We start from the raw sequence: 15,698 nt of genomic DNA, 5'->3' as shown, positions 1-15,698 counted from the left end.
AGACGTAGATAAATAAAATAAAAACAACATGAGTACTTAACAGGAATTGAAGTGTAGATATACTGTAGTCAATTTTTTGTGTTTTTGTACAAACGTATGACATGTAGTGTCACTTTAAGTTCCGTCCAAGCCTTACATTTGACTCTGTAGCGTAAAAAGAGTCTAATAAAGAGGGAGGAGAGTTGAGTGTGTGTGGTTTGGAGGACGGACTCGTCATAAACAAGTTCCTGGTTTACCAGAGAAGAAGAAGAGAGACGGTCTGAAACCACCAGAGCCTCAAACATGAAAGTCCATCAGATGTTGACCTGCATCTTCATCCTCTGTGAGTACACTCTGTTTATATATTTCATCATCTTCTGTGTTTATTTTGTAATTTTTCTTTAGTTTCTGTAGTTTATCCGTTAGTTTTGTTGAACAGCGGACTCTGTTTTGTCACTTCTCATATAGGCCAATATTTGTCTGTCACACTTTTTTGTTTCTGTGGTTGAACATGATGTTCATTTGTGAGTTATGAGTCACTTTAAAAATAAGTTCTTTGCAAATAGTTATCTCTACAAAATCTAACAACAGACAAACGATTGTCAGTACTCGTTTCATTGTTGCATTTTGTTGTATTTGTGTGACTGTTACAGACGTACGGTTATTTTTTGCTTCATCCTTCCTGCTGACACTGATCAAGTCCTACAACACAGGAAACTACCTCATTTATTTATCAGTAAGAAACTGAAGCGACACCTTACAGAAATAGAAGTCGATGCTTCTTGCTCTTGTTAACTCGCAGTTTCCCAGGCTTGATCGATTGTTCACAAATTCAATCGGTTACATAAAACATGTTTAAAGCTGCATTGAGTATAAACATTTGGATCAATTAAAATGATCAGTTATTAGTAACAGCGATCTGATTGTATTAGTGAAAAACAGCAACAAAAGAAAAAGTCAGACGCAGCTGAGCAGGTTTATGTTGACTTGAAGACAACACATTTAATAAAAACCAATCAGCTGACCTGAACACAAAGTCAGACTGAGTGACTGAAGATTCAGTCTGATTATCAGACAGTCTGGTCCAATCTGAATGAATGATTCTTCACACTGAAGCTAAAGTCTGAAGTTCAGATGTGTTTAGTTGAATCTGTCAAATACTTTTTACAATCAGCACAGTTTTTCTTTCTGTCTCTGTCAATAATAAAGATGAATTACAGTTCATCAAAGTGAATGAAATGGTAGTAAATGACATTTCATGATGCTCTGAATCTGCTGACAAATTAAAAATGGAACTAAAGTGTTTGAACTGAGCAGCTCCCAGTTTGACTCTGTGGATCTGTTAATTATCATCAAACTTAAGTATGTTACAGGAACATAGTAACTATTGACTGTTCATCTTTTCAACAGCTCTGCAGGATGGAAACACTGGACTCATCAATGCACTAACTATTACAGTAATGGAAGGAGAAAACATCACACATGAGTGTTACTTCTTTTTCCCTGGAAGCAGGAAGATCTTCTGTAAGGAAGAATGTGAAGAAAAAGACATTCTCGTAGAAACAACTGGTGACAGAGCTCAGAGAGGCAGATACAGCATCAAATATAAAGGAGGTGGCATTGTATCTGATATGTTAATTTCTTCAGTTCTGTATGTGAGCATCACTAACCTGGTCAAGTCTGACTCGGGGCGCTACACATGTAGACTGGACAGATACTTGTTTCCAGATTCAGACGAGGACTTTGAGATCAGAGTTGAAGATGGTGAGTTTGAGAGTCTATGAATTAAGTGTTAACTGACAGCTGCTCAAATTAACAAGTTTGTTTAGTTTAATAACTTTTTAGCTGCATAATTTCACCATTATTAATACTTAAACATTTTCCTTCAACCATTTGAAAATATCTGATGAACTCAAACAGAATGGACACAGAGTTGCTCCCATACGAAGAATATGAGATCGGATTTGAAGATAGTGAATTTCTGCTGAGAGTCTTTGAGTTCACTGTTGACTGACAGCTGCTCAGATAAACTAACATGTTTAGTCTAGTGGATTTTATTTATAGTTGCATATTTACAATCTAAATGCTCCCTCATATATCTGTAAAATATCTGATGAATTCAAACTGTATCACTGCAGTTGACTTGAACATTGTTGCACCAAACAAAAATATTTAACACACAGTCTCTATGCACTTTGGTTTCACACACTCTGTTCATCGCACCTTATATTTTATCTTGCACCACAATTATTTATACACTTTTATACATTTTGTAAATTTTTGTATATTACTTTTTTTTCTATCTATCTATCGTTCTATCGTGATGACCTGCATTTAGCTGGAATAAGACTACACTCAGTGATTTTAATGAAAAGTCTATGTCGTTTTCTTTTTATGGTTTCACAACTCCATTAATGTTGAAACCAACCCGGACTCTCCCACCTCCTCCAACATCAGTCACATCAGACTCCACACTGACACCGTCAGCTGCAGGTACAAGTCACCTGAAAAGTTCCAGATTAACTGTCTAAAAGAAAGATTGAAGGTTTTTCATATTTTTATCGCTTTTTTTTTTTTCTTTGTTTTTGTATATTTAGTCAATGTTACTTTTGGTTTCCACATGAATGGACCCTCAGGTCTCACATGGACCTGAAGGTCAGTTATGAGACTACCAGACACATTTTATAATGAATCAAAGTGATTAATATAATTGTACTGTGCTGCTCAAACAACCACAGGTGTGCAGCTGTATGTCCGTCTGACTCTGGTCGTCATCTTCATCGTATCATCAGCAGCTGTGCTGATATTCTGCAGGAGGAGGGCCAGTAAAGCTGAAGGTGAGGCGACAGAAACACAAAACATTTCTCACAAAACAAATTATTTTACCTGAATGAAATGAGCTGAATGTGTTTTTAACAGTGGATCTAATCTTCTCAACTGGATGTTTTTCAGATCCTCCTGTGGAAGCTGATTATGTTAATGTCACTGAGGTGAGACTGAGTAAATTTGGGACATTGAGCATCATTAGTGTTTGTAAAACCAGCTGATATTAATACAAACCAAACCCCTCTTCTCCTCCTGCAGGCCAACCCAGTGTACGAGGAGCTCAGAGAGGACAGACAGAGCAGATCTCCTCCTGTAGGAATATCTGCAGGTCACAATTTGTCCTGCAGCCAGTTCACCGAGGACAGTGTGTAAAAACTGTGGTAGGTGGACTCGGCGCCACGAGCCCGTCAGGTTCTTTTCTTTCATACCTCAACGAATTAGCTTCTGTTGTTTTGAGGAGAAAGTTCTGAATGTTTAGTGAGAAAAAGGAAGGAAATGCTGATGCACATATTTTATTTACTTGCTTTTATGTGAAGTCACTGTTTTTAAACAGATTTGTCATCAGTCAGTGTTTTTAATCTGTTTACTGAGCTTTAGTCTATTTATCTGTTCTAAATTCCTCTGATGTAATGTTGCCTTCTTATCGGCCTTTATTGATTTTCATTTTATTTTTTTATCTCCATTTTTTGTTTCTTTCCTTTTCTGTGATGATGCTGGTTTGAATACTGTCATTCCTGTTAAATACTGATTTTTTGTGTATTTACATTTTCTGTTCTGAATTCTTGTTTTTACTTCACTGTAGACGAGGCTTCCTTGTGTTTGACTTGAAGCTTGAGTGTTTATTCTGTGATACTGTCTTCCCAAGTTTCTTATTTGTCAAATCACCTGTTTTTACAGGAGCTATATATATAAAGTTCATTTATATGCAGTCATTTTAAACTCAATATTAAATCATAGATTTGCAGATACAGCACTGTGCTGAAATGATCATTATGTGACAAAACAGCCCAGTTTTATTTCGTTTTTATCGAATAATTTTGTAGTGTGACCTCTTTTTCCAGCTGGAAGACAAAGTAAACGTACAGGTATAAAAAGTATTTTCAAATATCAGCATGTTTACCCTGTATATTGTATAGCGGAGACAAAATTATGTCGATGTTGAAAAGTTCATCCTCTTGTAAAAATACAACATTAAAAAAAAAAGGTTTTCCAAAAGAAGGAAACGTTAAATCATCAGTCTGTGTTGTCGTCCTGTTTTATTCTACTGGAGCACAAAAAACTAACCACAACAGAATTCAAGTAGATCAAGTAGATACTACTGACACTGACTCTTGCTCTCTGGCACTCAAACCCACCATCAACCTTGAATTCTTGCATCACAATAATGCAGAATTTGTGCATTTTTATAACTTTGAACTTTTATAACTTTGTACTTTTTGCACATTCCTGTACAGCTCTTCCATCTTTATTTATCTCATCCCACACTTCATGTGACTGTTTGTTTATATTGTATATATCATAGTCACTGTTTGTTTATTGTTTATTGTCTTAAATATATGTAACTTCCCCACCAAGATAATTCCTCAAATCTGTTTCTGGTTCTGATTCTTTGTGATTCTGAAAGCAGTAGGAGGTTGTAGTTTATGAAAAAAAGGACTAGTATGTTAATGAAGACAGAGATTTTCTAGACGTGTAGACATACTGAAGTCATTCTTTTTTTTTTTGTACAAATGTAAATGATGATAAAACTGAATGTATTGTGTTTGGGGATACTGTGACGGCTGGCTTTGGCACCTTGTCTTCAAAGCTCAGTTCGACCTTTGACAGTCATCTGAGGTTTGACAAACAAATCAGCAATGTTGTCCAGACCAGTTTTTTCCAGTTACGTCTTCTGGCCAAAGTTAAAGTGTTTTTAAGCCGTCACCACCTTGAGAAAGCCATCCATGCTCTAATAAGTTCAAGGCTAGACTACTGCAAAGCACTTCATGTTGGCGTCTCCCAGTCTTCTCTTAGTCGCCTTCAACTTGTGCAAAACGCTGCTGCCCGTCTTTTAACCAACACTAACAGACGTGTGCACATCACTCCTGTTCTAAACTCCCTTCATTGGCTTCCTGTCCTTTATAGAATTGATGTGAAACTTTAAATGTTTGTTTTTAAAGCTCTTAACGGCCTCGCCCCATCGTATTTATCTGAGCTTTTAACTGTCCGTAATCCTGGTAGAGCTCTGAGGTCAACTAACCAACTGTTGCTGGAAGTGCCCAGTTCAAAATATAAACTCTGGGGTGACCGAGCCTTTCCTGTTGCTGCTCCCAGGCTCTGGAATAAGCTCCCCGCCGAGATGCGTGTTATTTCTGACCTGGGCCTCTTCAAATCTAGGCTAAAAAACTATTTAAGATGGCTTTTAATACTCAGTAGCGTGATGACATTTTTTAATCTTATTTTTATCTTATTTTATCTTATTTGATTTTGCTGTATTTTATTGCTTTCACTGTTTTTAATGTTTTCAATAGTTTTTATTTATTGTTTTTATTTATTACCTGCTGTAAAGCACTTTGGTACACTGAAAGGATTGTTGTTAAGAGCTGTATAAATGAAGTACATTTACATTTACATGTAGTGTCACTTTAAGTTCTGAACAAGCCTTACATTTGACTCTGTAGCATAAAAAGAGTCTAATAAAGAGGGAGGAGAGTTGAGTGTGTGTGGTTTGGAGGACGGACTCGTCATAAACAAGTTCCTGGTTTACCAGAGAAGAAGAAGAGAGATGGTCTGAAACCACCAGAGCCTCAAACATGAAAGTCCATCAGATGTTGACCTGCATCTTCATCCTCTGTGAGTACACTCTGTTTATATATTTCATCATCTTCTGTGTTTATTGTGTCATTTTTCTTTAGTTTCTGTAGTTTGTCTGTTAGTTTTGTTGAACAGTTGAACAGCGGACTTGTCACTTCTCCTATAGAACAGTATTTCTGTCTGTCTCTCTCTCACTTTTTTGTTTCTGTGGTAAAACATGATGTTCAGTTTTGAGTTATGAGTGACTTTAAAAAGAAGTTCTTAACAGTTATCTCCTCAGAATCTAGCAAAGAAATCATTTTTTGTCTGTACCTGTTTTATCGTTGCTTTTTGTTATATTTGTGTGACTGTTACAGAAGTATGTTTATTTTTTGCCTCAGCCTGCCTGCTGACACTGATCAACCTTTATAACACAGGAAACCTCATTTCTTTATCAGTAAGAAACCGAAGTGCCAACTTAGAGAAATAGAGAAGTCGATGCTTCTTGCTCTTGTTAACTTGCAGTTTCCCAGGCCTTGCTCGACAAATTCAAGCGGTTACATTAAACATGTGTAAAGCTGCATAAATTATAAAAATTTGGATCAATTAAAATGATCAGTTATTAGTAACAGGGATCTGATTGTATAAATGAAAAACAGCAACAAAAGAAAAAGACGCAGCTGAGCAGGTTTATGTTGACTTGAAGACAACAACAAGTCTTAAATGTCACATTTACAGTTTCTGTGATTGGTGTGAAAAGTAAAACATGAACTGCTCTCAGTAACAACTTTTGTGTCTCTGATACTGATTATTTAATAAAAACCAATCAGCTGACCTGAACACAAAGTCAGACTGAGTGACTGAAGATTCAGTCTGATTATCAGACAGTCTGGTCCAATCTGAATGAATGATTCTTCACACTGAAGCTAAAGTCTGAAGTTCAGATGTGTTTAGTTGAATCTGTCAAATACTTTTTACTTTAGCACAGTTTTTCTTTCTGTCTCTGTCTCAATAATAAACATGAATTATAGTTAATCAAAGTGAATGAAATGGTAGTAAATGACATTTCATGATGCTCTGAATCTGCTGACAGAATAAAAATGGAACTAAAGTGTTTGAACTGAGCAGCTCCCAGTTTGACTCTGTGGATCTGTTAATTATCATCAAACTTAAGTATGTTACAGGAACATAGTAACTATTGACTGTTCATCTTTCAACAGCTCTGCAGGATGGAAACACTGGACTCATCAATGCACAACCTATCACAGTAAAGGAAGGAGGAAACATCACACATGCCTGCGACTTCTCCTTCTCTGGAAGCAGGAAGATCTTCTGTAAGGAAGGATGTGAAGAAAAAGACATTCTTGTTGAAACAACTGACAACAGAGCTCAGAGAGGCAGATACAGCATCGAATGGAAAGAAGCAGCTGATATATTAACTTTTTCACTTATGTATGTGAGCATCACAAACCTGACCAAGTCTGACTCGGGGCGCTACACATGTAGATTGGTCAGAAACTTGTTTCCAGATTCAGATGAGGACTTTGAGATCAGAGTTGAAGATGGTGAGTTTCTACTGAGAGTCTTTGAATCAACTGTTCACTGTCAGCTGCTGCTGATTTAAATAAACCAACATGTTTATTCCATTTTTTGTTTTTTAATTCATAGCCGCAAATTTTCTGATTAAATCTCCTTCATCATCATCTCAAACTGTCTCACTGCAGTTAAATATTGTTGCTTCAGAAACATTCATCTCCAGTATTTAGCTGTATGACTATAAACACATAGACGAGTTTACAGAGAATAAATGATTAACGTCAGATTGTTTTATTGTGACTTTCATATTTCACAGCTCTGATCACAGAACCAACCCGCCCCCTCACTACTCGTCCACCATCAGTCCCGTCAACATCCACACCAACAACAACACAGAGTTCAAACGTCGTTCCAGGAAGTACAGCTGTTTTTTTCTTCAGCCTGCCTGCTGACACTGATCAAGTCCTATAACACAAGAAACCTCATTTCGTTATCAGAAAGAAACAGAAGTGACAACTTAGAGAAATAGAGAAGTTGATGCTTCTTGCTCTTGCTAAATTGCAGTTTCCCAGGCTTGTTCGATTGTTCACAAATTGAAGTGGTTACATAAAACATATTTAAAGCTGCACTGATTATACAAATTTGGATCAATTAAAATGATCAGTTATTAGTAACAGGGATCTGATGTATCAAGGAAAAACATGTTGACTTGAAGACAACAACAAGTCTTAAATGTCACATTTACAGTTTTTGTGATTGGTGTGAAAAGTAAAACATGAACTGCTCTCAGTAACAACTTCTGTGTCTCTGATACTGATTATTTAATAAAAACCAATCAGCTGACCTGAACACAAAGTCAGACTGAGTGACTGAAGATTCAGTCTGATTATCAGACAGTCTGGTCCAATCTGAATGAATGATTCTTCACACTGAAGCTAAAGTCTGAAGTTCAGATGTGTTTAGTTGATAAACTCAAACTCTCTCACCGTAGTTGAATATGATATGATTTTAAGCACACAGGCATTAATTTCCAGTATTTAGCTCGTTTGCAGAGAATTAGTGAGTAACATCAAATTGTTTGTGACTTTCATATTTCACAGCTCTGATCACAGAACCAACCCGCCCCCTCACTACTCGTCCACCATCAGTCCCGTCAACATCCACACCAACAACAACACAGAGTTCCAACGTGGTTCCAGGAAGCTCCACACCTTCATCAGCCTCCACTGACACCAGCAGCCAGTCTGGAGATCGAAAATATTCAGGTACATTTACATGATTCAACACAAGTTTGTGTTTGTTAGTGTAAATACATGCATACTCTGAAAAAAATACCTGAATGTGTAGTCTTCTCTGTGTGGAACATGATGGTTAACCTGTTAGAAAGTGTTGATTTATGATATAATTTTACAGCTGATGTCACTATTGAAATAACACTGCATGAATAGACCACTCAGTCCCAAACATCCACAGATATGCTGCTGTATGTGGGTCTGGCTCTGGTCTTCATGGTCGTCATGTTATCAGTGGCTGTGGTGATTTTTTGCAGGCGGAGGGCCAGCAAACCTAAAGGTGAGGCTACAGACGACACACACAGACACACACACACACACACACACACACACACACACACACACACACACACACACACAGAGGCAACTAAACATTAATGATTAAACATTTGTCACACTAACCAAACCATCAAACCAGCTTTCACATGTCAGACAAATGTTCTCGTAAATAATAATAAATACATTTTAATCTATAAAACCTTCAACAGGACACGCAAACAACAAACAATATCATTTATAGCTGTGAGAAACAATATCAACACTCGCCTCCCGTTCACTTTCATTCTGCGCGAGTGAAGCGCCACAAACACCCCAAAACAACCGATCCACATCATGGCTTCCTGTGGAGTTTGGGGAACTGTCTGATGAAGTTGCAGCCACAACAGGAAGTAAAGACGTGTGTGTGCTTGACCTTGACATTCAGCACCAGCAGGTGATTTTCAAATGCTAACCCGAATGAACTGTGAGTCCACAATTAAGTGGATGCCTTCTGTGAGTCAGTATGTCAGATATGAAGGTATCTCTGACGTAAACACAGATGACACAAACTGGCCACAACAGAAACTGGCTCGGCAATTAAACCTTCTCTCGTTGCTATGGTAGCACCAGATGCTCATTTTGCGTCTCACACCATCAGTTTGTGCTTTAAAGTACTATCCGTCTAGCTTCTGCTGACAGTTATGGACCCAAAAACTACACATGAGACCTGATGAAACCTTACATCCAACCTAAACATCAGAGTCCTGCAACAGAAAGTACAAACAACAGTATGACAGGTTGTTTCCTTGTGTGTGAAAACTGCTGCTGTCATGTTTTTTGTTAACTCATCATCGGTCTAAATTGCTTCCTTATTTTGGTCTTTCAGACGGATGTGGTTGGAGTACAAACGTGAGCGTGTGAAAGGGACTGTAAGCAGTGTGGTCATCTTGCAGTTTCAACACAGTCAAATTCACACACACTGTTGCTGTGTCTCAGTTCAGGGTCTGCATCCTTCGGAGGCCACAAATGAGGGCCAATTACGTCACAAGGCAGCGCAGCGGCTATCCCGATTCGAAGGCTCCTCCTAATGCAGCCCACAAATGCTCCTTCTTTTCCCTGTTTTTGGAGGATGCACCGCTGCTATCCTTTGTGGCCTCACATATCCCCAGATTCTTTGCGCGCCCGTAAAAAAAGAAAGAAAGACAGAAAAAACGGCGACATCGCGTGGCGTAGATTGTCACTTTCGCGGGCCTGGGCGGGAGAAATCATGATGTGAGAGTAAGTGTGGGAACATCGGGTGACGCAGCCAGGAAATGCTCATTTAACAACGGTTAACGCGGCCTTTGAAGGTCTCTCTGAAGGACTCGCCTTCGAAGACCGCAAAGGCCGGGTCCTTCGAAGGATGCAGACCCTGAATTGGGACACAGCAACAGACATAACCTCTCCCAGCTCTATCTACTCCTTCACCCACTGATTCCCCTAACAGATGCAAATATTGACCTGCACATAAGAAATTACTGCATCTCAAGTATAATAATAATTGGAAGCCTGAGCAGGTCGATTGGAAATAATTGGATGCCTCAAAGAAATTAAAGGTGGTGACACATCTGAGTGAACTCCTGCAGCTGGTTAACAGAACATTTTGGTGAATCTGTGCTGGATGTGTTTTAATATTCTGACCTGGATGTGTTTCAGGACAACCTGTGGAAACTGAGTATGCTGATGTGACTGAGGTGAGTTTGAGTAAATCAGTAACGATTAGTGTTTGTGACTGATATTAATACAAACCCTTGTTCACCTCCTGCAGGCCAGCCGAGTGTATGAGGAGATCAGAGAGGACGGAGAGAGAAGCTCCCCTCCTGTAGAAATATCTGCAGTGTACACTTGTGCCAAATACGTCAAGCCAAATGCAGAAGATACCAAAGATAAAAGCATTTTGGTCAATGGAGCCACTTGTGAGAAGAAAGTAAGTGAAAACTATAGTGACAGTTTCAGTTTTACACATTTAGACCACATTCTTTGAGATGAAGTGATGATGATAGTTTGATTTTAACACATTTCACAAAAGCTGTTTGTCTGTCACACATGAATATTCAGTAGTTGTAACATGAAATATTTAATTATTCAGTTACGCTCTTTTTGTTTGGATCCAGGCTTTGTTACAGATGAGAATGTTATTTAACTTTGGCAGAGAAGAGTAGAGTAAATAACCTTTGACCTCTGCTTGTTTACTTCCAGACTGAAGTCGAGTCGACTAAACTCACCTACTCCGAGGTGGACTTCTCCAACCGCACAGCTGCCTCGCTCAGCAGCGCCCCCCGTGGTGATGCAGATAATGTCGTCTACTCCGGGCCCAGAGGAGCGCCGTCAGACGGTAGCCATGGTGGAGACGCATCACCACCTCTTTACTCGACTGTTACTTTGCCTCATGTGTAGCTTCAGCGCTGTCGACGGCACATTTTCTCAGGGCTCAACAGGTTCCTTTGACTTAGTGCTGCTTTTACTGTTTCCACAGTTAGTTAAGCTTTAAAGGTTTTACATCAATTTCACACAGCTGTCAGAGGTCCAAAAACTCTATTCGATATGTACTGCCCCAAACCGATCCCTGGTCCTGAATTCCAGCTGTCTAAAAGTCGCTCTACAGAGCTCTATTCAGAGCAGTCTGTTTCTGTGTCTGCACCTTTAAATGCTAATGAGCTCCGTCTGTCAACGCCTACTTGGAGAGCCTTGCCTGCTACACATCACTCTCAGGGAGGGGAAGCCCCTTGCGTTAGTGGTAGCATGTGCTAATGTTTACGGTGGATGTATATATATGTTTCGCTATGGCTCGCGGAGATTTTTTCGTTCAACCATACCAGTTTGACCCAGAATCGGACCCAGAAGGAGAGACTCCTGAAGAAGTACAGACTTAGTTTAGTGGTTTGGTTAGTGTGTCTGAATAATGTTAGTTTGTTCGTATGTGTTGTTACAGTTACTACCATGTAGCTAATGGCTAACAGCTAGCGAAAGCTGTGTTTGTCTCCAACACATGCTCCAAACTCTTGGACACTGTTCGCATCGTCTCTCTCCAGTCTGCACATGTTTCCAGACTTTTTACTGTAACAACCTAGCTCCATCGTAATATTATTAACATTAAACTCGCTTCAAACTAGCTCTTAGTGACGACGTTGCGAAACACTGCTGTCTCACCGCTGGACACACCAAACCTCACCTTGGGGATGAACGCCCCTCTCTCGGATATCTCCTATCACAGCGCAGAGGAGGCCGGCCTATGATCATGACTCCTTTCATTACATAACAACTGGAGCAGATTCTGAACAGCCTGTAGGAACGCTGTTTTACCAGTGGGTGGGCTGCAGAGACCATGCAGGAATCGCTTGTTTTCCTGGGAGTTGGCAGGCTCAGGGAGGACCAGTTTATATATGTAGAGACCAGAGAAAATGTGTTTTTATCATATGGGACCTTTAAGGTGCAATATGCAAGAATTTTAATTGAAAAAATGATTGTATCAACAGAAAGTGAAGAAATAGTTTTTAAGATATGACCAGTTAGGCCCAGTCCGTCCTGGACCAAAGCTCCTGTGTGAGGTGTTAACACCAACACTCCCTCAGCGCTACGAGCTCCCAGTCTGTATCGCTAGCTGCAGAGCTAACTGAGCTAACCAGCTAACAGCAGCTACAGTTAGCAGTTACCCTGGTGACATGCTGCACCTTGTTAATTTTGTGTATGGATTAGATGGTATACCTTTAATATTCTGTTGAAAGATATAAAAGTATGATGACAGTAAGTTATCTGGGATGTGAGTGAACAGCCTCCTTCTCTTTGTGGGACGGCAGAAGGGCTGAACAGCTGGAACAGGATCCGGGACCGGCACCTGTTAGATTGGATCCAGCACCAGCACCACTTTGTCATCATCAAAATCTGCAAAAAATTCTGGTATATTTCTTTATGTTATATATTTTTATTTATCTACTTTTATTTTATTGTTCTTTTATTATATATTTTTTTATTTGCAGTTACTTGTTTGCTTTTATAAGATGCTTTTTAATCATCAATAGACAAAGTAGAGATCTATTGTATAGTTTAAAAAACATTCAAAAAAAATAAATAAATAACAGCATTGCACTGAAACAGTAAATGTACTGGGAATGTGATAAATATAAATTATGCTAAGCATCTTATCTTTCTTCTGCATTATTGTCACTAAAAGAAAGTCTTTCATGTCGGCGCATCCACATGAATGGGGTGAATTCTTCTATGGGCTTTATCACCCTTCTCTAGATACTGCAGACATGCGCTGTCTCTCAGTTCCGGGGAATAATGACAATATGTGTGCTGGGCAACCCACACCGACCAGCGTCTTGTTCTGCAGCGATCTCTTCATATTTGCAAACACATATTTCCCCCCTTCATCGCGTCTGATTCCTCCAAACCTTGTGTTGCAATTGTCACCAGTAAATGCAATACATTTTTCAGGCAAATTGTTTTTTTTTTATGTGTCAATCAAGTATTGTGCAATGGTGTCTGCGGTCTCATTGTTTTTTTTGTTTTGTTTTTTTTGTTTCTTTTAGCTCTATCAATATTGATTGTACACCACCTTTCTTCCAGTCAAAGTACTGTATGATTATTGGGAATATCTTTACTGCCCCGTGGTTACTTCCATCAGTAGCAATGCCACAGTATTGTATTTCTTTGAGCGCTTCCAGCGCGATTTCAACAGAGTGTGGCGCTATTACACTGTTGACAATGGCCTCTGTTTTGTCAACAGATGCTGTGTCTGAATCTGGGAATGTCTTTTTTTTTTGCAAAGTACTGGTGCAGTCCATTGATCTGTAGCTGCTGTGGTGTTTCACAATATGAAATGCCAAAACGCCCTCAGCAGCATCGACCATGTCTTCTGCTTTGCTAGATTGTACAAAATACTCGGTCAATTTTGCAGAAGAGCTCTCCTCTTGCACAGCGGTTCTGTGCTCTGAAGTGGCGATATGGGCTTGTAGGTCGTTAGTTTGCCACGGACACATACGTCCCAGCTTTGCAGACAGTACACTCTGCTTCCCATTTTTCACGACCCTGGCGAAAACACGGGTACTTTTTCCGCATTTCGTCTGTAAAAGTGCATTTGCGTTTCGGCATTTCTCCCTTTTCTGTCGCTCACCGGCAGACAGCGCATGCGTGCGTCGCGTCAGTGTCTTTGCTGAGAACTGAGCGGAGGTGCAGAGCAGCAGAGAGCACTGATGCGCTGCACGGTTTTATAATGAATGAATACACGTTCCGGGGTTCGGCGTGGAACTCCGACTCTCAGAGTGCGTTTCCAAATGAACCATTGAACGTGTATGGTAAATACAATGGTGTGTAATGCGAAGATAAAGTACGATACACAAACTCAAAACCCCGGACATTTGAAGGGTTTTATAAACTCCCCCCGGACAGGCCGGACAGCCCCCCAAAAGAGGACATGTCCGGGTAAAAGAGGACGTATGGTCACGCTATCGTTTTTATAATAAAGGCTGTATGATGAAGCTACGTGGAGTACAAACAGTTTTGTCTCCAGTTACTTTGAACCCCAATAATTTAGCTGTAATCACGTCTAAACCCTCAATAAGAGAGAATCAGTGTCATAGCCTGACTGACTTGAACTGCTGACATGGTGGAATAACTGGATAACTTTGGCCTGAGGAATTGTTAAAAAACATCTGTCAAGCATCAATCTTTCCTTTTTTATCAGGTTAGTAATAGTGGAGACATCCCTATCTCCCTATAGAATAGAATTTAATTGACATAAAATGTGCAGAAAGTTTATTACATTATGGAATTTGATTAATCTTTTTTTGCCCCAATCATTTTACCTTATTCAAAATTGAAGGTATTGTATCTGTTACTACTGGTAACAAACATTCATTGTTAAAAAAAATTAGCAAATACAAAATAAATAGTGAGATAACTGGTAGTCAGTCTGCTACTATATGTTTATAGCAGTGAGGACACAGATTAACACAAGGACAGATAATTACAGATACAGATTATAAGATGATATAAGATACACCTGTTTTGATCTCCAGTCAAGACATTCAGGTACATGATATGGTAAAATATAGCACTGTTTAGAAAGGTACTAAATAATAATAGTGTCACAATTATTATCATATTTTTTATTTGCATTTATTACGTTATTATATATTTTATAGTACGCTATAGTGTTGTGCTAATTGCGTTTTGTTGTAATACTCCTTATATTTCACTTTACACTGTATCATTTACTATATACTGCCTTTACTTATAAGACGTATAAGACCTTATAAGTTTTAGTGTACTGTCATGCATACACATATACAAAAATTGACTCTGCAGTATGAGTACATTTTGAACATTGAGCATCATTAATGTTTTTGAAACCAGCTGATATTAATTCAAACCAAACCTATCAGACGGAGCAGATCTCCTCCTGTAGAAATATCTACAGTTTAAACTTTCCACTGCAGCCAGTTCTCAGAGGAAAGTGTGTAAAAGCTGTGGTGGGATGTTAATTTTGGTCAACAACAATCTAAGACTTCACACACTAACTTGACTGACAACAGAGGAAACATGTTTTTTGCAGTGGCAGGAAAGACTGTGGACGTGACCAATTTGAAACTCTCTGTATGTTTCTGAGAAGCAAGCTGCCTTTTTAAAGACATTAAAGATTGGTGGCGATTATTGATCTTATCTTTGATCGCTTCCGTTATTTTAAGGAGGAAATACTGAATGTTTCAGTGTGAGAGAGAAAGGAAAAGATGCTGCACATATTCAACTCAGGCTGCATGTTGCACATTAACTGTTTTGTTGAGTGCAAAAAAGTTTTTTTTTTAAATGAGAACAAAAAATCAGCAAAAAAATAATTCTTGAAACAACCTGTTAAACTAGCAGATTTTCTGCTTGTCTTATAAAAGACACACCCCTAAAATTGACAAATGACTCAGAAGAGCGTTCACTATACTGATACTGTCGCAAGTTCCAACCAAGCCGGACATTTGACTGTTGATAAAGAGAGTTGTGTAA

At 39.0% G+C, this 15,698-nt stretch overlaps 1 protein-coding gene and 1 long non-coding RNA gene across 2 annotated transcripts in view; both read left to right on the top strand.

Annotated features, from left to right (window-relative positions):
* The window catches only part of LOC115584703 (hepatitis A virus cellular receptor 1 homolog), an 82,147-nt gene extending 70,853 nt beyond the window's left edge, over positions 1-11,294 (top strand). The window contains exons 3-8 of the mRNA XM_030422308.1: positions 7,430-7,531; positions 8,214-8,378; positions 8,587-8,685; positions 10,359-10,396; positions 10,471-10,629; positions 10,902-11,294. Of these exons, the coding sequence (XP_030278168.1) occupies positions 7,430-7,531; positions 8,214-8,378; positions 8,587-8,685; positions 10,359-10,396; positions 10,471-10,629; positions 10,902-11,099 (761 nt within the window). The 3' untranslated portion in view covers positions 11,100-11,294. The remainder of the gene's footprint in view (positions 1-7,429; positions 7,532-8,213; positions 8,379-8,586; positions 8,686-10,358; positions 10,397-10,470; positions 10,630-10,901) is intronic.
* On the top strand, positions 2,736-4,002 carry LOC115584711 (uncharacterized). The gene is made up of 3 exons (XR_003984596.1): positions 2,736-2,816; positions 2,932-2,969; positions 3,064-4,002. It is a non-coding gene; the product is annotated as an uncharacterized LOC115584711 (long non-coding RNA).
* Positions 11,295-15,698: the final 4,404 nt, after the last annotated feature.

This window comes from Sparus aurata, chromosome 7 (genome assembly GCF_900880675.1).
Source record: "Sparus aurata chromosome 7, fSpaAur1.1, whole genome shotgun sequence".
NCBI classification, from domain to species: domain Eukaryota; kingdom Metazoa; phylum Chordata; class Actinopteri; order Spariformes; family Sparidae; genus Sparus; species Sparus aurata.
This window is presented reverse-complemented; position numbering and strand designations above follow the sequence as displayed.